At 35.9% G+C, this 24,617-nt stretch overlaps 1 protein-coding gene across 2 annotated transcripts in view; it reads left to right on the top strand.

Annotated features, from left to right (window-relative positions):
• LOC126969259 (alpha-tocopherol transfer protein-like) overlaps positions 1-24,617 on the top strand; it is a 55,444-nt gene that overhangs the window by 10,656 nt on the left and 20,171 nt on the right. The window contains exon 1 of one of the 2 annotated variants that reach the window (XM_050814633.1): positions 17,107-17,240. The exons of the other annotated variant lie outside the window; for it this stretch is intronic. Coding sequence (XP_050670590.1) covers positions 17,231-17,240 — 10 coding nt within the window. The 5' untranslated portion in view covers positions 17,107-17,230. Of the gene's footprint in view, positions 1-17,106; positions 17,241-24,617 lie in introns of those variants that run through there. 2 annotated transcript variants of the gene reach the window in all.

The following is a 24,617-nucleotide window of genomic DNA, read 5'->3' as shown; positions in this document are numbered from 1 at the left end:
ATCAACTACAGATAAAAAAAAACCCTTTTTATTTAGAAACAAACATGACCGAGCTAGAACGCCCGCGCCGTACTGAATATTACCGGTTTTTTTAAAAGTGGTCTGAAAGTCTTTTAAAAGATCCGATTGTCTTTTAAAAGGCGCAAAAAAAGGTTGGTTTTTTTTCGTATCCTTCGATTTTGATAAATAAAATAAAATAATTATATCTAAATAAGATTTAAATTACCTATCTTGATACAATTGGAAAGAAATTATTATTTTTTTATTTTATGACATAATATTGAAATTTATTTAATTATCGGCCATTGGTGGTGGGCCAGACACGAGAGCTACAAGAGGCTTATCTTATATCTTTAAACGAGCAATTCTTGTATATATATATATATATAATCTGAATCTCGGAAACGGCTCCAACGATTTTCATAAAATTAAGTATGCAGGGGATTTCGGGGGTGATAAATCGATCTAGCTAGGTTTCAATTTAAAAAAAAAATGGTTTTATCCATGTTTGAATGAGAAACAGCTACAATAACATTAGAATACAAAGGTAAATTTCGCCACTATATACAAGACTATTATAGCTCAGAATTGGGACATTGGGTGATCCGGAAAGCAGAAGACCCCGGTTCAAATCCAGATGTCCTATATATAAGTTTTTTTTTTTGTTCAAGTTTTGTACATTCTTAAAAATCCGAGCAAGGCTCAGTCGTCCGGATATTGATAATATAATGTGTGATAAAAGTTGTATGTATGTGCATACTAAAAATTCACCATGATCATTTTTCTTAACGCGACAAAGCTGATTCTGTTCAGCTGATGGGTAGCCTGCCCAATGCGGTGCCGCTCCGGTTTCTTGAAAAACCGAACGCGAGACCGAAACACAATAATGTTTACACATTTCTGCATCACGGCAGAAATAGGCGTCGTTGTTTTACCCATAATCAAGCCGGCGTCCAGTATGACGACTCCTACTGGTAAAACTATAACATATGAAATAATTAACAAGATAAATAAATTAAATTATTTAACTTTCGTGATTCATAATTCAATTATCTATTAATACGGCTTTACTCACGTTTTTGTCGGTGTCGGTACCGACTAGTTTCGGACCATTCGGAGGTCCTCCATCAGGGTGAGTGTGGTGTGGTGCAATTAGACCCATAGTGCTGATGATCACGTAGTGGACATTGTGAGTACATTCTGTGCACCCGTGGACACCAATAGTGATACAGTGTCAGTGATACCGTGATCGTCATCACCGGCTCCCCCCGCCCTGTCCAGCCGCGCACTACGAGCTCAAGTCCGCAGTAAGAGATGGGACGTTATCGCGAACCCACCACACTCACCCTGATGAAGGACCTCCGAATGGTCCGATACTAGTCGGTACCGACACCGACAAAAACGTGAGTAAAGCCGTATTAATAGATAAAAGATAAATAAAGTGGGTCATAATCATAATAGTATGTTTATATTCAGATGTAGATATCCTGTCGTAATTATCTCGCGGCCAGTGATCTATGAACCGCCCATATTTGTACACATTGTCATAATGTGCTAATGTTTTGCAATCCTTATCAATTCCGTTCCGAATGATTGCACTACCCGCACATGACCCAAATACTGTTATAAAACCATTGTTTATTACAGAATGGTTCGCTATGATTTTTCTCATAATTGGCTTTTCATACTACATTTATAATTATAACAAGATAAATGCCAGAACAAATCTTTGTTTTTGATTTTAAAAAGTATATATATAAGTAATATTGATTATACTAAAGTTAATTGCAGGTTGTGGCTAACTTTTATAGACCACCTACCGCTAATACATTATATAATAACTAGTGGACCCGACAGACGTTGTCCTGAACACACGTCTTAAATTTGAAAAGTCGGTCCAGCCGTTAGGAGGAGTTCACTAACATACACATGAGCAGGAGAATTAAATTATATGAACGGAATTGAGAATCTAATCCAATCTCAAATTCACTGGAACACACAAAAAAATCATCAAAATCGGTCCTGCCGTTAAGGAGGTAGTTCAATTGTGAATCTTAACCATTCTCGAATCCACCTGAAGACAGACACCAATCTCAAATTCACTGGAACACACAAAAAAATCATGAAAATCGTTTAGGAGGAGTTCAGTTACAACAGACGCACAATAACAGAAAGATGCAGAATAGATCAGTGGGATCTTGTACTATGTTATGTTCTTCAATACTTTTTATATGTATAAAGGTCCTCAAAGTTTTTTTATGGGGACATAATCAATTGCCCGCTCTGATACACTCACCCACACACACACACACATGTGTAAGTGTGCTTAACAACACACATTCATTTGTAAAGGTAAAAAGACTTTTTCTTTTTAATATTGCATACAATAAAAAGGTTGCTGGTAGTCGAGGTGTTAAGTTTGAGTAGGATTGGATATATTATGGCTCCGAGCTATATAATATGTATAATAACGATATACACAACCGTAGGGATGAGGAGATGGTTTGAAAACAGCGCTGCATGGAAACATGAATCCATGATCCCATCTCAGGTGAAGCCGAGCCTTCTCTTTTTGCCTATAGCTCCATCGCTTTATTATGCATTTAATTTTTGTAATGTTCTCTTTCCATGATGATCCTATTTTGGAGAACTGAATTGATATTATCTGCTACACCATTTTATGTATCTCTTAAGCTTATGCCTACGTAAGCAATGTAAGTTAATTTTTCTGCGATTTAGTAGCAAACATTTATTTATATATTTTCACAAAATATTAACCTGGTTCTAATACCTACATACTTTCGTGAAATTAGCAAACTGACTGTGAAAACCGTATCAGAATCAATAGTCAGTCAGTCGAGCTAGCGGATATATATGCAATGTATATATTGATAGCGCGGATTGCGGTTAATGTAATTTCGGCGATTGCTTTTATACTTACTCTATAGAGAAGTTCCAAGTAAAGGTTTCTTGACGTATACCCCACACCGATGCAATCACATCCAACAAACTGGTGTTAACAGTCTCTACGGGCTCATTTCATTATAGCGAGCGGTTTGCGTGCGCGTGGAAGTCTTGAGCTTGTGCAAGTATAGATGGCGCTAGTTGTCGCTTATATCGCGCTAACAAGATTCATGTGTGTATAGTTAGACTTCTCATGTAATGATATTTGATGTCTATGACTTGTCGATATCATCAAAATCGGTTACAGTAACTATTTTTTGAAGTAGTGGAATTTGAAACAAATTACCACTTTTAAAATACCTCGAAAATTAACTCCTAACTTAAGACTTAAAGATGATGGCGACAGGCCATCATGTGACAGAATATTAATTGAAGGCGGCCCTGCTTAACGTTCCCAGGTCGCTAAACCTAATGTCGGAAAAGGCCGGATGGATATTCGATAATGAAGGATCATTATTGAGGATTTTGTGACCCAGTTTTTCTAAAAAATTGTATGCAAAATCCAGCTGTTTTGATTATTCGATACCATAAATCTTAAATTCTAATGAAATATTAATAAAATTGAATGCCAAATCAGTCTTAGTACTTTATTATTATACAGTTAAATAAAGTCAATAGTCAAAATTAAATTCAACATTAACACTTATCAACTTTTTAAATTAAAATAAGTATATATATCCACGGTCCACCTTTTCGAAAAGATTGCCTCAAACACTAGAAAAACAGGGGCTATATACTCAGCGGGTCATTTGTTTAATTACAATTAAATAACATATATTCATGTATTAGCATGGGTCGGTTCATTCACAAATTCTTCACCATAACATAAGTATTTAACTGCATAAACCATAAAACAGTACAAACACAAAATTTTACGGGACTTAGGATATACAAGAAAGTATAACAAACATCATTATATAATGTTAAAGAGTCTTACGAGTCGTGGGTCAAAAGTATGATTCGATCACCTGAGCGTGAATGCCAGCTGTGAACCGGTTTACTGGTTGAGTACTGCTCGTGGGTCGAGGTTGATAGAGTGCATTGCCCGGACCTCAGGCTGAGATCTATTCAACATACGTACTCAGACTTTGCTCAGACTTTACTTACGTAAAACTCAACTGAATTCAAGCTTAGCGCAATCTTTGATTTGGTATTTATAGTCATATGACAGATGAGATTATGATGAGCTTAAGTTGAGACAGACCAATAGAAAGGCCAAGCGCGCGTATCATTATACAGAGTACATTGTTGATTATTAAACAAACATTATACTAAATAATAACAGTATTTAAAACTTATCTGATTATTAGTATTACTGAAATAAGTGGAAATCGACGAACTTGATAACTTATTTGGTGTGAGAAACGGAACAAATTTTTAGATGCGTGACAGCTATGGGTGACAGCAGACAGTGAATTACGGGTATATTGAAACGTCAACAACAGCTGTTGTGATGACGCAAAAAATAGGTCTGGTTCATCCGTCAAAATTTAATTACGAAAGTATGTTATTGATAGTTTTTTTTTTATTTAAAAAAATACGAATTCAATACTACTTTATTATAAAAACATCAGAATTATTTATATTTTCAAAATAAAAATCATATTTGTACTATCCGTATGTCACGTGACCGACCACTATTTTGTGACGTCAATTTGTTTTTTAGCAACACACTAATGGCCGTTCCCAATATACTATCTACAGATAGAGATAGATTACTTTATTCCACTGTCAGTAAATAGCTGTCAATAATCTGAAGCTGTCCCAATATTCCCGATAACTCATTCTTATCGCCTTACATTGGAACGCGTGAATTGCAATTTCCTTACAAACTTCTATTGCTGGTAAGCTATACGCCTCCCATTGACAGACAGTGCGTACGGATAAGGTGAGTTACCGTCGATAAGTTGATTGGGACAGAGAAGTCAACGATAGTTACGATTTTGATCTCAAGCCACAACCGGAGATAGACTGAATATTGGGAACGGCCTTAAGGATGGAGGAAGAGTAAAATGGAAGAAGGTAAACTATGAAATGTCGTTTTTATTTCTAGAACAGTCAATGACGATTGCACGGCACATTTGACGTTTATGACGATATTAAGACGTCACGATCATGGCGACACCCTTTTTAGCGCGACTATTACTGGCAACAACAAGGCACCCCGCTCCACACTGAATGTGGACTTTTGTAACATCAGGGGAATCGACTCCAATTTAATCGCCGTCCACCACCACCTATAGACGGCGCAGACGGCCTTGTCTTTCCTTACGGAGCCGCAGATAACTCGACCTAGCGATACGTCATATTTAACGTACCCCGGGTACAAAATTGAGCATAATTTTTTGCCTCATGCCGGGGTATGTGTGTACGTTAGGGAGGATATCTGCTGTCGCCGTGTCGGCAATTTTGAGGGTAGGGACCTGTCTACTCTCTGGCTCCGCGTAGCTTTTGCGGACCGCGTCCGGATCTATGCGTGTGTCTAAAGGTCCCATAGTGGTAACGCAGAAACGGATCACCTCATGGGCTGCGTTCAAGCGGCATTAGATAAAGTGCTTGCACAGATCCCCTCCGCTGAAATCGTAGTCTTGGGTGATTTCAACGGGCACAATGCCGAATGGCTTGGATCACGTACCACAAACTACGCAGGGCGATCTGTGCATAGTTTCGCATTGGCGTATGGTCTGTCCCAATTGGTTGAGTCGTCAACGCTGCTCCCGGATATGGATAGCCACATGCCGTCCTTATTAGATCTTCTGCTGACTACACATCCCGATCACCAGGTCTCTGTCGACGCCCCTCTCGGAATGTCCGACCATTGCCTGGTCAGGAGTGTAGTGCCTATCCGATGCCGATGATTCGGATGAACCTAGTGCCTGCGCCGTTGCAGTAGCCGATGTGCTACTGCAGGGCATGGATATTTTTATACCAAGCTCTGTAGTACCGATCGGTGCCATATCACAGCCCTGGTTCGAGGCGTTAGTTAAACTTAAAGCAGCACCTGATTGCAAAAAACAGGCGTATCAAACTTGGGTTGCGGCAAGAGGAAATATAACCGTGCCTCCAGATTTTTTAAGCGGCAAATCGCCCGTGCGTAATCGAAGCACGTCGTCAAAATCGTCCGGTTTCCAGTTACCCGACCGGACTACGCAAGTTCTGGTCGTTGTCAAAAGCTGCTCTTGATAACTTCGACCAGACGTCCCTACCGCCATTGCACATGAGGAATGACACCCTGGCCCATACGGCAAAAGAGAAAGCCTATCTTCTATGCGCTCCTTTTGCCTCCAACTCGACTCTTGATGACAACAGAAATACACCGCCGACCATCCCGCGGTGTCAGAGCTGAAGTACAGTTCAGACAGAAAACTGTTAGGCGAGCTCTGTTTTCGTTGGACGTCAGGAAGTCGAGCGGGCCGGATGGCATTTCTCCAATCGTGCTTAGAACGTGTGCCCCTGAGTTGACGCCGGTGCTAACGCGTTTATTCCGGCACTCTTATTCCAAAGGCGTAGTCCCTGACTCATGGAAGTCAGCCCTTCTCCATTCGATCCAAAAAAAGGAGACAGTTCGGATCCGGCAAACTACAGGCCTATAACTATTATCTTGCTGCTCTTCAAAATCATGGAGAGCATATTTAACCGCCAGCTCTTAGGATACCCTAATTCAATTTTATTTTTAGCCATGTAATACTTAAGTGAACAATACAAATTAATTATCAATCAATTAATGCCAAAACCAACCAATTAAAACCATTTGACACCTACAACTATAAAAATAGGAAATCTTAATTACTTCTAAAGTTCATAATTTATATATATTTAATAGTAAGATGACTGTATTGGTGTTGTCTGTTGTCATTAAAGATGAATACATCATTATGATGTACAATTGTATAACTCTGTATTAAAAAGTAACTTGGATTTCTATTATAAAGTATAGTGCACATCGTAAGAGAGTGTGATTCCCTATCTCTGATGTACGGATGGAGTATGGAAGCCGTCGGGTTACTTTCTCCCCTAGATAAACACAATATCAAAGTTTAAAAACTAGACACTTTTAATTAATTTAATTCATTATCCACTTTAAATCCCAAGAGAGCAAACATTTTATGAAACAATTTTAAAAAGGTGATTGTAAATATCATTCATAGACTTAAAATATATATTAGAGAATAGACGACCTGACAGATACGACGAGCCACGACGATCAATACCGTGTGATCAGTTTTAATCTATCAATGTGTGCGTTAGCTATTCAAAATACTAAGGAGCTAATACTAAAAGCTGACTGTTTACGATTTATCAATCAAAGATGTTTACAGTAACAACATATTTATTTGTTTATTCAGGAACAAAACAGTATTTTACAATAGTGAGTTACAAATATACATAAAATAGAAGACAAAACAGTTCCATAAATTAAATACTAATTATCTTTACAGTGGACAATAAAGCAAAACAAAAAACAACATAGATATTTTGAACCAAAAGTAAAAACTACAAAATTACAATGTACAAAACGAAAATTTAAACAGTTATAAAGAGTTAAGTTAAAAACAGGACACAACAACAATGATTTTATTATTTAGAATTATTAATTTTTTAAATTGAGTATAATATCACCTACTATTTTCTTATATTTTTGTATATTTAATGAAGATATATCAATTTCAGTAAGATGTTTATTGTACAAACTACAAGAGCGCCTCACAAATGTATTTCCTGCATAATTGCTTTTATAAGGTGATACATAAAATGTAATCTTAGAACGAGAGGAGATTCGCGGTGTTATAAATTTAATTAGATTTAACAAGGATGCTGAGTCAAGCTTACTGTTAATAATTTTAAATAGAAAAATTCGATCGACATAATTTCTTCTGTTAATTAGTGGGGATATTCTGTGCCTTTGTAACGCAGTGGCATAATCGATAAAAATATGCCCAGTCGGGTATTCCAATGATCTTAAGAACTTATTTTGTATACCTTCAATACGAGCGATATAAACCTCGTACTGAGGGTTCCAAATAACGCAAGCAAACTCGAGGATACTGCGGATGAAAGCGTAGTAAAGAATTTTGAGTGTATTTGGTTGCCTAAATGGTTAATATATTCTCATAAATATATTCTCATTATTTTCTATCTTGCTGTTCCGTTAGAGATCGTTCTTCTCTCTCGCACGCTTGGTTTGTCTATACGCTAGTATATTGTAAGAGTACGGTGTCGGTACTCGGTAGCCCCAACAAAACGAATACGCACCGCGTGGTCGAATTCACGAACAATGTTAGTACTTCGCGTCGTGTTGGACGTCACAGTTTGTTCACTACTTACTTACTGTCAGAGAAACCCATTTTACTTTAACATGTTTTTCTGTACTGAAAGTGATGCGGTAAAAGTATTAAGTAATTATAATCAGTATTCTATTAAAAAATATCGAAATCATGCTTGCGATAAACGCCCTCTAGTATTGAAGCAACATACTAATAGAGCGATTGCGCTAAAAATAAATAGTATGGTTTGGTAAGACTGGTGAGCCGCAATGTTTGCAACGCATCTAGTTACACTATATTTTAACAGATGGCGCTATAATATTTGTTTTGGCAATTATTTTCCAAATTATTTCGCCTGGTCATATTATATTAATAGGACTTTCAATGATTACTTGAATAATTTTAACACACTTATCACTATAATATAACCCTAAAATAATTTGAGAGTGGACGAAGCGAAACAAGTATGTAAGGATCGTACCAAGCGGAAAGAAGTGGTCTCTGCCTACCCCTACGGGAAAGAGGCGGGGGATAAATGTATGTATGTATGTATGTATGTAAACTAAATTGGTATATCTACTTAGGTACTGTACAAGACATAAATTATATCCATCCCTACTCTGTGGTACAAGTTTGAAGTACCATATAAAATATTTTTTTACTAGATCTAGACGCTTTAAAGCAGCAAATATGCCTACAAAATCCTTCACCGCATCTATCCTTCTGTCTGTTCGCAATAAACTCAAAAACTACTGCACCAACTTGTTAAACTTTTGTACACATTAACGATATTTCTTAGAGGTGTCGAAAAAAAACCATCTCGGAGCTTTTAATAAAAAAATATATGTGTGTGTGTGTGTACACACGGTAGAAGTAAAACTTCTGAAAAGTTGATTGATTGAAAATACTCATTGAAAAGTATTGAAAAAATAAACAGTCGCGTCATGTAAACTGTATACATATTTATAAAGATATAAAAAAGAATTAGGATTATTGGAAATAATTCAAATTTCATCATTTTCCATACTTTTTTCAATGAGTAAGTTGGGATTTAATTATTCATTAAGTACAACCACATTACACATATCTAAGTATTATCCTTACAAATTAGTTTTATACTATACAGAGTAACGTATCTGATATGTGCAATCATAGTGTGCAACAACTATGGTGTACATAGCTTTGTCAAAACACTTAAAAAATACTAATACTAAATGACATTATATTTTATAAAACTATTAACAATAATATAAACTAAATTCTAAAATGCTCCCAAATCTTTCGTTTAAAACTATATAAAGAGTCATGAAACACGTCCAACTCAATGCGACCATTTACTATAATATTGTACTGGGACAGTAAGCCTAGATTCGATCTAAGTACATGGTGGGGTATAGAACATTTTAGATAACTTAGCTCTCGGATACTTGTAAGCGACCTAATTACTATACGACTGAGCAGGTACAAATTCACAATTTACATAACGATTCATTGTGCTATGGAGAAAGCATGGGTCATCAATCTCCTGTCCTTCAGTTTGACCATGTTAAGCTCAGCCAGTAGTTCCTCATAGGGTTGTCGATGCGAGAAACCATGAGAACTGAACGCAAAATGACGCATAAATGATCTTTGTATACTCTCAACTCGTTGTGATTGGTTTGCATAAAAAGGACACCATGCAACACTTGCATATTCGAGATGGCTACGAACTAGAGAGCTATAGAGTATAATTTTAGTTTTAGGGAATTTGAAACCTTTGGTGTTTCTTTTAAGAAAATGATACAATGGTTTAATGGTTTATGGGATATGTTGTTATTTGGACAGTTTTTCAATGAAAACTGTCATTTTGTTGCATTGTATTTAAAGCACGGTCGAAATACATGTTTCAATATAACAGTACGATTAGTGTTTAGACAATTTTGTAACATATTTTGCATGTCAATTGACGAAACATATTGGATTATCCATTATATTGTTAACACCTTAAGTACAATGTTTCCTGCAAATAAAATTTCATTTCATTTCATTTCATTTCATTTCATTACAACTGAACCAAAACTCTACCTAATAGAAGCGTAGGCAGAGTTTTGTTTCAGACAATTTTTAAGCGTGATTGTGAGTCCAGTTTTTTATTGTACGTAAATGAGGAAATGCGTCAAATATTATATTATAGTTCTATACTTGCGGTTCTGGTTGGAGCGGTTATTAACTTAGGTCAGAACATTAAAATTGAATTGCAAAATATAAAGTATACTGTAAGTATATACTGAAAGTATCAACTATTAGGCGACATTCAATATGTCTTTCAATCCTCAGGACTTGGATGACGTAACAACAAAATTTATATAATATGGTCAGAGAGAAGCTCATTTAGTCTTAATCTAGCTAAATCAAGATATAAAATAGTTTACGGTACACAGAATGGCTTAAACGGAATTGAGCGATACAATATTAAAATTAATAGGTAATATTGAGGTCTAATAATGATTGAAAATATACGATTCGAAAATTATATAAACCAAAACGAGTGCAAGTTGTTTTTATCGTCTTACGATGTTAAATGAATTAAGACAATACTTATATCTATAAAGACGTATACGTCAGTGCGAGAATACCCTAGTTGCTATCGTCTTAACGTGAGTTATCAGACTATATTGTTTCAAAGTTTTTATAAAACACATGTCTGAAATTGTTTGTTATGTGACAGTGACCTGTAAGAGTGTGTAATCATAAATTTTGTGAAGAAGAATAAGTACTATAATGTATATGTATGTACTGAACATGTAAAGAATGGCGGATAAATTATTACATCATATTTTTATGTTCTCATGTAAGTGTCAATATTATGTTTTTAATGAGAAATAAATATCTTTAAACCTAAGTCTTGTCAGTTGCACAAGCCAGTCACACTATATTCATATCAACATAATAGCCTAAACACATGATCGGATTTGGTACGGCCGGACCATCGGACGCGGTCTGGTAGCGGACCATATTTGATGGTTTGTCGCATTGTACATCGCACTAAATTATTACTATTACTGTCCTTACCGTATCGAGTACGAAGTCGAACCAATTATGGGTGCGAGGCGCCTACCGGTACGTCCGATAATCCGGCCGTACCAAATCTGACCATAATATGTTTAAGCTTTAAACATGTATTGCTCAGAAGTGCCCACGCATTGGCGGTCGGTCGCAGGTGTGAGGTGTGCTCTCACAGCGACTATCTCTCCATGCTGGTTAGATATTATTTAGCCAAAGTAAACACGCTCATTGTATTACACATAATTAATTAATTAAATTTCAATTCAAAAAAATATCTTTTTAAAAAATATCTTTCGTGGCGTCCTCCGTACAAGTCTATCTGTAGAGTAAAACGAAAACCTCTTATTTTTTACCTACCAGACAATGTGTTGTGAATAACATGTTTTAAATTACTTACCCGTAAACTTGAATGGCCTTTCAAATAAACTTTATATAATGTTACATAATATGTATATACTAAAGACAACGAGATGAGATAAAGAATGTAAACAAACGGATCGCTACTGTGTTACATTATTCTGAGTTATATTTTCATAAATACGGTTGATTTGGACTCTTCCAACGAATCATATCTGTCTAATACAGATGACAGCGATTAGAAAAGGGCATCCATTCTAATTGTGTAATTCCATTCCAAAATGTTTTGAAGCCCTGAAACTTTGCATAGATTCTTTATCCACATTACAAATAGACATATTGCTTATGATTGGTTTATTCAGACGTATAACATTTCTCGCGTTTATTTGCCAGGCTGCTTTGACATTCGGAAAACTTTAGAATTATTATTGTATTGACAGTGTTGTCAGTGATACAGTGAACATTTTGCATATTTTTGGTTTATTCTCGTTTTTAACTTTATACCAAGTATATTTGTAAGGCCGTAAGTCTGGTATCTTTGGATACAAGATGTTATCAATTCTACAGCAACGAATAATAATACTAATGTAATTCAGTTATAATAACAATCGTTCTAACAAAAAACTACCAAATTGAAGGTAAATTATAAAATATATTATAATATATTCAGTTTTTTCTTTACGTTTGTATTGAGTCACACGATTGAATCGAATGACGGGACGTATGTAAATATATATACATAAGAAGAGTTTAATGAAATGTTTACTAAAAAAGGTAAGTGATCACCTGTGACCCATCAGCGACCAGATATGAACTCGTCGGACTATGTAAAAGACCATGAATGCTGCCCATTGAGATGAGGCGCATTCCAGACGGTAATTATAATAATTTTATAATAAAATAATAACTTATTTTGACGTAAATACGTCTTTTGTTTTGCTTTTGTAGTGGGAGGTAATAAAGAAAAGAATTTATGACAATCATAAACTATATATAATATCATAATAACAAAAATATAATTAGTAAGTTGAATTATGTAATATAAAATGTAATTTTTGTGTACGATAGCGCAATAAATGAATATTGTATTTAACCACATAAATAAGCAATTCTTGCGAAATTCAACGATAATTTTCAAGTTTTCATTTCTGTCGGCACTCCCGGAGCGCAGACCGTTATTGCTTTAGCTATAATATTAATCTATCATGCACATTCAATGTTTTAAACATACTTTGCGATAGATTATTATTAAAAATCAAAGGTATTGCGTTGATTGAGGAGTGTGAATTATTAAGCCTGGTAAAAGAGGTACCATCCCCGTTTTGAGCTATATTCGCTGCACCAAACAACTTCCACTTAGTGCTGCATCTTTATCCTTGACGATCTTATGACGTTCGTTTCTGAGACATTTAAACGTCTAGAAAAACTGTGACTGTTGTAAACACGTTGCAAAACATAGCAGAGAGCTGTTAACCTCTATTTTCAGCAATGTGTACACACTAAAACAAATTAACTAATGTATCGCGAGTGTAATAGTCTAAACACATGATCGGATTTGGTCCGACCGAACCATCGGACACTGAGTACGACGGACCAATTGGTGTGAGGTGCCCACGCCCTCCGGACCGTCCGATGGTCCGGCCGTACCAAATCCGACCATGTGTGTAGGCTATAAGACGTGGTTGTCATGTATGCAATAAACCTGGCCTGCTGTCAGGTGATTTTTAGCCGCAACAGCATCTATCTACACGTGTTAATTATGTAAGGCTTGTTTATATTTCAATTGTCAGCTTCGGTTGAGACTTTTCGACTTGGTATTATAATATTTGTTCGATATAGTTGAATGGACTGAAGGCTTCGGTGGCCCTGGATGCTGGTCAGGTTAGCCGGTAGGGTGAAGGAACCATAGAGGTGCCTTTGTCTGTGGTGAACCAAACATTATTGGTTTTGATCTTGAAGGTAGTGTGACATTACTGAGCTAATCTGACACAATTATAATATATTTATTTCATGCTAACTTCTGGCCGTGACTTCGTCCGCGTGGAACAGTGACCTTAGGTTAACGGTTAAAGGGTTAAAGTACCCGCGACTACTAAGTGTTTTTAACTAAAGAATTTTTCAAATCGGACCAGAAGTTCCTGAGACTAGCGCGTTCAAACAAACAAACTCTTCAGCTTTATAATATTTTTTAAATGCGTCATCATTATGTCTGCTTAGTCAAATGTCAAATAAGATTTTATTTTTAGTTGTAACCTAAAGCTGGTTTTCATTCTTATATTATAATCAACTTAATTTACTTATAATTGTGTTGTAGTTAATAACGGTAGACTTTATTCGGTTCCTAAAAATTAATTATGCAAAGTATTAACTTAATTTTTATTTTAACTAAGATTAAGAAAACGTGACCTTGTTACAATTTTTTGTTTATTACTTATAGCCTAAACACATGGTCGCATTTGGTACTGCGGCTAGGTTAGGCTTGGTCTCATAATAAATTCGTGCGATGTACATACAATACGAAAAACCATTGAATAAGGTCCGCTACTAGACCGCGTCCGATGGTTCGGCCGGACCAAAACCTATCAACGAGGTTTTGAAGTCGGTTTCTTAAACGTAGTTTTTACTTTTATTTTTTAGTGTCAGTAATCAGGTAAACTATAAGATTTCGTTGCTCTCTATTGTCATATATTAAGTAGTAATTTTTTTAAGTAGCTATTATGCAAATGCTATGGGTAGGCCTACGAAAGGTTCCCTATTTCACGTTCTTGTGAAAAAAATACTGAAATATCGTGAAGAACGTTTGTTAGCTATGAATGACAGGTAGACTTAGACCCACTTTTCGGTAAACGGGTTAATAATTATAATAATATATAATCAAACTAAATGAAAACTCGTAAAAAAGCAGTACACAAACTGTAATAATATCATCCACGTAAACAAAAATCTTCATAAAAAATGTTCATAAAATCAAAACTACTGGGACAATCTATGTGAAATTTATATGGGACCAAATGGCATCTATTTCGCATCGAACTAAAGAAGAATTACGTAAATCGGATCATAAATCTGTGTGTGGGTGTACATACATAAAAAAAAATGGCGTGCGTACAAAGTACACATGTCAGAAGTGAAACTTCTTTGGACAACTAATTTTTAAATCTCGTTTATATCAATTATCCTAATCTGTTCTCTAAACCAAATGTTTTTTGTCAATATTAGAAATTACTCGATGTTCTACTTACTCGCGGCCACGTGCTAAATTCAAATATTTTTATTCAAAAAAGGATTTAAAATCACTTATTGAACGTTAAAAACTACCACCCATTCGAAAGAGACTGCCTCAGACCTGAGAAAAATGGGCGCAAGAAACTCAGCGGGCTTTTTTTTATAAACCTGCAAGATACAACGCTAGTAGGGAAGATGTTCTTCTTTCTCGCGGCCGTGCGCTATACCTGCATGATACCACGCTAGAAGCGAAGTTGTTCTACTTATTAGCGGTGCCATGTGCTTCATGCTACGTTTGCCCATTCTCACTCTATCTCAATCGGTCTCAATCTCCCTCTCCCGATTCTTGGATAAAAACGTCCCGCATTTTCGTGACACTTTATTGGCACATATAGACACTGGATTTAAAAAATTATCCCAAATTCATTCTCTGCACCCTCGAGAACCTCGGATAGGATATCCATATTGTTGAAATCGTAATTTTGCGCGGCGGCCATCTTGGATATCAAAAACGATCTCAAATACGTTCTCTGCACCCTGGAGAAGCTCGGATTCGATATCCAGGGAAGATGTTTTACTTACTAGCGGCCGCGCGCTAAACCTGCCCGATACAAGGCTAGTAAGGAAGATGTTCTACTTACTTGCGGCCGCACACTAAACCTGCACGATACAAGGGTAGTAGGGAAGATGTTCTACTTACTAGCGGCCGCGCGCTAAACCTGCACGATACAAGGCTAGTAGGGAAGATGTTCTACTTACTAGCGGCCGCGCAACCGAGAGTAAGAAATGCTCTTCCTCAATCGGTGTCAATCGTGACGCTCTATTCCGTTTCATTCGTAAAATTTTTACCCTCATGCGCCCAAAGAAGTTTCACTTCAAAAATACCGATCGGATTGAGAACCTCCTCCTTTTTGAAGTCGATTAGTTAAAATTATTTTAACCTGTGGAAGGATTCTTCCATAGAAGCTGGTTTGTAATAACTATTTTATTCTTATTCCTTGTGTTGATAATATAATGTATATCTTTATTTTGAATGTATTCATTTCTTCTATTAAAAACTATCCATATATTATTCTACAAATGAATTGGCATGCTTTTGTATGAATACCTATTTGTTTGAAGTGATTTCCTTGGAATTCTCTAGAATTCAGATTATAGATGGCCATTATCACCCCTTTTTGTAAAATAAATTTATGTCGATATTAGCTGCTTTCCCCATAGCAAAATGTCATATAACATAATGCTATGGAAATAACTAAAATAAATCAATCTCTCTGTATAAGTATCAGTAAGATTTTTAATGCTTCTAATAGCAAAAGCAGTAGAACTGAGTTTATTATTTCAAATACAATTTACGTATAGTGGTGCAGCAAAATATCTGGATAAGTTAAAAAATAAAAAATGTAAACATAATATTGAACAATAAACTCAAGAGTTATTATAAGATACATAATACCAACAATCTACAAATACTGTATATGTTTTAACACCAATACGCACGTTTAAAGTAAGTACTAATTTTAAGAAATGCTTGTTAATCTAACTTCAAACTTAATAACATCAGTAGTTTTTTGATAACCGGACCGTAGCCAGGTACTTCAAGTAGTGGCCGCTCACAAGCATAACGAATGGAAAAGACATTGCTTCCCTCGACCACGTTTTAAGGAACGACCCTTCCCACGTCACCACCACATGCATACAATATCATAATGATCATCAACCGGAAGACATCCACTGCTGGACAAAGACCTTCCCCGAAGATCTTCAAGACGATCGGCTGCCAGTGCTGCCCTCATGCAAAGTATTCCGGCGCTCTTGACCAGATCATCGGTCCATCTTGTGTCCATCCTACCAACACTGCGTACGTAGGTACTAGGTACGTGGTCGCCATTCGGGGACCTTACTGTCCCACCGGCCATATGTCCGTTGAACTAGGTGCCCTGTCCAAAGCCACTTCAGTTTCGCAATCATTCTAATCTCTTCAGGGAATCTCCGAGCATAGACCTCCCCGTTGCCTTCTGAGCGACCATGAGCTCTCTCATCAGGCCCATAGTTAGCAACCACGTCTGCATACCGTGAGACACAGCATACAATAAAACTCCTTGGAATTCGATAGAATACCGGGTTATACACATTGCCGACAGCGTATACTTGAATAACTTGCTAACTTGCCATTTGCGAGCATTGTAAACGATTCCTTACCGGCATATAAATCGTTGTCAATGGTCCGTGAAGCGTAGTCTTCTCTGTTCACTGTTCAGTCGTCACTCGTCAGTGTTACTCCAAGTGTGCGGAGTGTTTGTCAACGTTCTCTCAGTCGTGCACTTTCTACTGTATCTATAACACTCATTCAATTGTTTTCATCACATATCACCATGGGTAGAGGTTAGTTAAAATTATTTATAATTACTTTATATTCTAATTAATATTTTAAAGTATCGAGGAAAGTGGAATCATAAACCGAAACGCATACATTGCGAAAATTGTATTTTAGGTTACTGTGTTTGTGTTCCACGAGTTAGTTACTACTATAATTGTTGTTTTTATGATTGATTTAGCTTTGTTTAATTTCTAATGATCTTATATTTTTCAAATATTTCAGTTTTTAGTCCGTATGTTTCATGTCTTCTTTTAGTGTCAGTTCTCCTTCCTACCAAATATGATCTTATGGTCGATTTAATTGATTTTTATTTTGTCAATTTATTTATTTGTTTTCTTTTATTACAAGGATTACAGTGTGTTGTTCTATTTTCGGATTTTTGACATTAATTGTGATGTTGTAGTTATTTATATTTCGCAATATTTCCAAACATTTCTTTTTAATTGGTTTACTATTTTCAATACCATTGTAATAATTAGATAATTTCAAAATTAGTTGAATCTAATTCTCGACATCAATATTGTCAATAAAAGAAACATTAAAATTGTCATGCGGCCATTAAATATGTCAGGAACCATTGTTGAAGACACCGGAAAATATCTCAAATATTGTCATTATCCTCATTACTCATATCATGGGGTCTTTGTGTTTTGTAACAGAATACATAATATATTATATCCTTTGGATGTAACATATGGAATACAGTCCACATTAATTAATCGTTAATATTACATACAAAACAGAAAAACAATCGAATTGCTTTTAATATTTAAATCGATTAACGCTTACTAAAAGAGATAATTAATGTGAAGTCGGAATAATCACGTGTAATAATTAATAATAGTATTACAAGTTAAAAATGTTTCTAAATTATATTATTAATTATTTACACAATTAACATTATTTATTAGAATGTTGTTAATGTGGTCATTTTGATATTAATATCAAATTAAATATTAATTTCTTAATTAAACCAATTGAAAACAAATTTTCGTGCTTACATTATTCGTCTATTAAAAAAATATGAATTATTAAAATATACTTAAAATAAAATAAGAACAAATGACCACAACTTTGTGCTTTGCAAGCTAGAGTACATCTTAAACGATAACCATATTGTTGAAATCATAATATAAGCGGCGACCATCTTGGATTGAATGACCACACTTAGTTCTCCGCAAGCCAGAGAACCCTTTAATCGATATCCATTTGTGGATCACTAATTATACGCGGCGACCATCTTTGATTTCAAAAGTGATCACAAATTTGTTCTCTGCAAGCCAGAGAACCTTTTAACCGATATCTATTTGTGGATCACTAATTTTACGCGGCGACCATCTTTGATTTAAAAAAATGATCACAAATTTGTTCTCTGCAAGCCAGAGAACCTTTTAACCGATATCCATTTGTGTATCACAAATTTTACGCGGCGACCATCTTTGATTTAAAAAATGATCACAAATTTGTTCTCTGCAAGAACCTTTCAAACGATATCCATTGTTTTGAATGATATCATATGTTTTGCGTCTTAGATTACATAAAAACGATCCCAGTCTCGTTTATCACTACTCCGCGAACCTTGAAAATTATTCGCTTTCCTTCTATAGCTTTCTCATCTCTCATCTGAGTGTCTTAGCTCATATGGCTAGGTCAGGTAAGCAGGGCGGACGAGTTGTGTTTAAATATTGAAATAATTATTTAATAATAATAATTGATGACAAAAAAAATAGAAAAGGACCCGATATATCTTTTCTGCATTGTTTCAAACAAACATTATGTTATATAGAGTGAAATTAGCCGAACGTTTACGGTTAAACTAAATATACCGAGGTCAATTTATGATATTTAGTAAAAACTTGTGATTTGAAAAAATTGAAGTACAACAACTGTCCAACGTATAATACGTCGTCAATCATACACTTTAATATGCATTATTTCTGAAGTGCTAGTTATATCTTAACCTAATTCAGAGCTAAACGTTTATAATTGTGAGGGTGAATTATCGGTATTCAAAGTCAATTCGAAACGATTCGAAACGGCCGTGCCCAAAGCTGACTAAAAACGGTTCACAGCCGCGGAGAGTGACCCGACGGGACTCAAATCACGGACCGCCTGTGTACTGGACTAAATACGGAATAGTTTATTAAAAACAAGTAGTATATATTGTGTACATCAACGCGTGTATGTATGTACCTGTACACCTGCGCGCGGTTAATCATCTGCAGTTTCTAAAAATAAGTCATACCAAGAAAACTTAAATGCCAGGAATGAGGAAAAACCCGAATTGCTCACCACTTGGGTCCATAAGATCAACGCAAGTACTTACATCTCGTTAATTTTAAAGGTCAATACGTATGTGCAACAAAATTTTCCACTTGAATTGGAAAAATGTCTGTTGATAAATTTAAAATACCATCGGACAGGACGTAAGTACTTTTGTAGAGGAAACATTTTGTTTTAACTTTCGGCAGTTGAGGAGTTTGCAGACTTCGTTTTTGTGCTGAAGCCGTCTTAACACGTAATGCATAATCAAGTGTATTTGTCTTTTTTTCGCACAGCTAACTAAATAGAGCACGGCAATACTTCAAGCCGGCCCACATACTAGCGCTCTACAAAGCGCAGGTCCGGCCACACATGGAGTATTGTTGTCATCTCTGGTCTGGCGCACCCCAGTATCAGCTCGATTCATTTTACTTGATTTTTAATTGACATTTGATCCGGTGCTCTGTGAACGGCTAGATCACAAGTGCTCATTGTGTGTCTTCTGCCGCATTAATCACGGGCAGTGTTCTGAAGAGCTCTTTGACCTGATTCCTGCCGCCGTATTCCACCTTCGCACGACACGCCACAAATTAGGATATCATCCCCACCATCTGGATGTGTGGCGTTCCTCCAAGAGCGGTTTTTAAGGATCATTCTTACACGTACAACCAAGTTGTGCAGTGAGCTACCTTGTGACAGCACAACCGGAACAATACGCCAAAAGGGCTGGAAATGAGGGTGAGCCAAGAAAATGTAGGCGGTGTTGATCAATGAACATCATCCGGTAACCCGTGCTGTAACCCGTGCTCGTTGGTCCTCTTCTTCCATGCAAAAGCTATGAAAATTATTACCCATGCTGGTATAGCGAATCGAAATCGAAAGTGAAACGAACCAACTTTTTCCGATTTTCCAGGTTTTTTTTTATTCTGACGAATCTAATGTCGACGAAACAGTATCTAATGTTAGCAAAATTATTATTTTTATTAGTTAATATGGTATTAAGATGTACTTTTTTTTTCTACTATAATATTATGTATACTTCGTTTCGTATGTTTTGACAGGTGTTTGCCTTACTCTCAGCTGTTAGCATACTTTTAAATCTGACAAGTGACAACCTAATCTTGGATACCACCACCATTTGATTGATTTGTCAACGACAGTTGGTGGTAGGTTTCATGCGCTTGAGACATAGTTGGGTCATGGGTGCAGGATCTCGTACACAACAGACGTTTTAAGAATTAAGCTCAAAAATTCACTGTCACCAGTTCACCCAATTAGTTTCATTCCTGACTTTTATACAAATATACCGAAACAGTAATAATTACAAACAACTGAAATTTTTAAACTAATATAAATACTTAGCCTGGCCATAAATACTGTTACAATTATCAATAAACAAAATTTTACAATTGAGCAACATTTTAACAAACAAAATGTCCGTATCTATGCTCAGAGCTCTATGGAAGATTTGAGTCCAGCATCGGCATTAATTTTGGTTACAAATTTAATTTGTATATTCAAATTCAAATATTTTTATTGAAAATAGGATGTGAAATCACTTATTCAAAGTCAAAAAGCCACCCATTCCAAAATGAATGACTCAGGCCTGAGAAGAATGGGCTCAACAAACTCAGCGGGCTTTTTTTTCATCAAAAATATGTTTTACATTTAAAGTAACATTTACAAAGTAACATTCTACAATTAAACTTATTATTTAATAGCCTGAGGGCGGTCACTCCATTCCCAATCTGTGGTATCATAAGTCATTTATGTTATAGTAACCTTTACCACACAAACGTTTTTTAACAATTCTTTTGATGATGAATTATAAAAACAGTTATTGTGATATCACGAATCATGTTGATGACGAATTCCAAAACTCCAGCCATACAAATAAAATTATAATGTTATTTCTACAAAAGTATGTAGAAGTATGTACATATTTTTACAAAAATAATATATTATCATATAATCCGCATGGAATGTGTGAGTTTTAGTGACTGGAGCCAACCGGAGTCTAGCTCCGGTGAATATCAAACTTATAGCCAAAACATGTCAGTTTGATTGATGGCTAAATAAACAAAATAATGATACTTTGACATCGAATAAGAATGTTTGCCCGCGGTTACCTATGCTTAAACTTGTAATAAAATCTCTTTGTCTGTATTTGTTTCTGGGATGAGAAGAACGTCAGTTTTGGATGTGCGTAATGGTAGAGGTGCTGACATTGACAGTGACCACCATCTTGTAGTTACAGAAGTGCGTCTCAAAGTACCGGCATCACAAAGAATGTTTGATGTTAGCAAGCTGAATAATCCAGACATCATCAACAAATTAAACCGCTTTTCGATCTTCGATACTAAAACCCCACACCTGTCGACGCAGAATGGAATTGCATCAAAATTACCTTCATAGAGACCAGCTCCGCCGTTATTGGACATAAAACAAACACTATAGACGAGTGCATGTCACTAAGAACTTGGGACCTCATTACAAAAAGTGTACAGGAAGATGTCAGACAGCATTACTGACCGCACAACACTGACGCAGACGTTAACGGGGAAACAAAGTTCAAGGAGAAAACATTTAAAGAGCAGAGAGTGCCAACTTATTGTGACTTCAGAAGGGCAGCTACAGTGCTGGCAAAAGCACTTTGAGGATCTCTTCCGCATCCCCAATGACCCCGATAACAACATGACGCCAACGGATACTTTGACCTCACGAACTCTTGACATTGACTGCTCACGTCGGACTGGTAATAAAGTATTGCACACCATCCGCACACTTTTTTTTAAAGAAAATAAGGGACGAGACGAGCCCATTACTATGCAGTGCCGCTCAGGATTCTTGAAAAACCCATGAGCGTCGTCGTTGAGACAAAAGATGTTAAGTCTCATTTGCCCAATAATTTCACAAGATACGGCGCCCTTCAGACCGAAACACAGTAATTTTTATACATTATTGCTTCACGGCAGAAATAGGCGCCGATGTGGTACCCATAACGTAGCCGGCTTCCTGTGCAAAGGAGCCTCCCACTGGTAAAATTAAAATTGGCAAAGCCCTAGGAGCTGATCTCATCATCGCAGAAATGATTAAGGTTGACGCCACTGCTCCAGTGCATCTGACACGGCAAAGAAATACCAAATGATTGGAGTACAGGTCTCTTTAACACTGTTCAAAAAAAGGAAACCTTAGCCAATGCAACAACTGGAGAGGCATTACTCTACTATCAACGTCATCCGTAGAGAGGAAGCAGGTTTCCACCACAATTGATCGTGTGAGGACCACATAAACACACACTACGTATTATACTGGAACAGGGATCAGAATGGCAAAGAGAACTGTGCCTAACATTTGTGGATTTTGAAAAAGCCTTTGACACGTTGAGGTGGACCGGACTGGAGGATGGACCGAAATACGACACTTTGACAGTCTATCACTAAACAATTTGTTATTGCGTGTCGTTGTATTCAAAGCGCGGTCAAAATACAACTGAACAAAAACTCTGCCCAAAAGACGCGTAGGCCGAGTTTTGATTCAGATATTTTTGAGCGTGATTGTGAGTTTAGTTGTTTATTGTCAATACCTACCTACCTAACCTCCCAAAAACATAGCCCTCTGAAATAACCACTCTTTCATTCACGTACAGATAAACTATGAAATAAATGTATCATTAAACCATTACTCAAGTGAACTACGTTAATCAAATACCATCATCCATCCTCCTATTCCATTAAAAACTTCACACTCATTTGGTGACAGTGCCAATAAGGATACATAATTCAAACGTACAACTTAGATGTCGCTGCCAAAAGCAATAAAATTTGCCATTTATTCCTCATTTAACTAAAGATCCGTTTATTATTCCAGCTAGCTCTGCCATGCAAACTGAAAAGCGATATTGATTATCGCGGTATTTATTGACTTCAACAAAATTATATTTTAGATTTTTATTTGTATTTTGAAAATAAAATTTAGTTACAAAAATTGTATATCTGTGAAAAGTATGGTAGTAACTTATTATATATATTATGTAATGTAATAAATGCACTTCTTAACGTCACGTAGGCGTAAATATAATAATGATCCACATGTGGCCAGTAACTGCGGATGTATATATCGGTATATAATGTATATAATATGTATTTATGTATAAGTTTCCGGATTTATCCGATTCTAGGAAAACTAGTTATTCCCAGGCTAAATCAGTTCTGCCTTTAGGTAAATGAGTAAATAAAAGGTGCAGAGAAAAAGCTTCAAACCAACAACCACTCGAAACGGTTGCACTACAGTGATTACAACAATGATCCGGGGCCCATGCCCCACTCACCCATGTGAGTGTCCACTGGCCGCTTGTTGCGTACGAAACTGGTTATATCCGGTTGACAATCGCACAGACAGTTGGCAATGTCACGATTAGCGCGTACACACGTAACACACGTATTGTCTTTTTGACTGCAAGCTTTGAATATTTGAACATATAAAGTGATATTATATTATTAAATTGGTTGTTAACTTTACTGTATGCATGATAGGATAAACCGGTACAGTCTAGGTTCAACTAGTTTCTCCTATAGGTCTTTGGACAAAACCGTTTAGCCAAGTTTTTTTGTTTAATTGCTCTTTATTTGAATAAAGTTTGCAATCTTGGTACTTATACAATTTGCAAACTTTTTACATGACGACTATAATGCATCGTCAAGGACGAACAACATGGCGATTATTTTGTGTAATAATTTTACAAATATGCTTATTTAAGATTTAAAATAATTTTATTATATTTAAAATTTAAAAATTATTATTATAACAAAACATTAATAGGAATACGTCTATTATTTTATACTCCTATAGTATTGAAGAGGGGTGTGTGTTTTCGTTTTCATCACGTTATACAATTTTATTTTTTTATATACTAAATGTTGAGATTATGTGTAAAAAGAGTTGCGCACGTTAAAAAATACTATAATAAACTTCAAGTAAAAAAGCCTATCTTTCAAAAAATAAATCTATCGAGATTTCTTTTCGTAATCGTGTTTTCGAAAATATAAATACTTAGATAAAGAAATGAAGATAAACATGTCAAAAAACTGGAACCGTAGTATTTGTAGAAGTATTTTAAG

Source organism: Leptidea sinapis, chromosome 17, assembly GCF_905404315.1.
Source record: "Leptidea sinapis chromosome 17, ilLepSina1.1, whole genome shotgun sequence".
In the NCBI taxonomy this organism is placed as follows: Eukaryota; Metazoa; Arthropoda; class Insecta; order Lepidoptera; family Pieridae; genus Leptidea; species Leptidea sinapis.
Note: the sequence above shows the minus strand (reverse complement) of the source record. Positions and strands in the feature narration are given on the sequence as shown.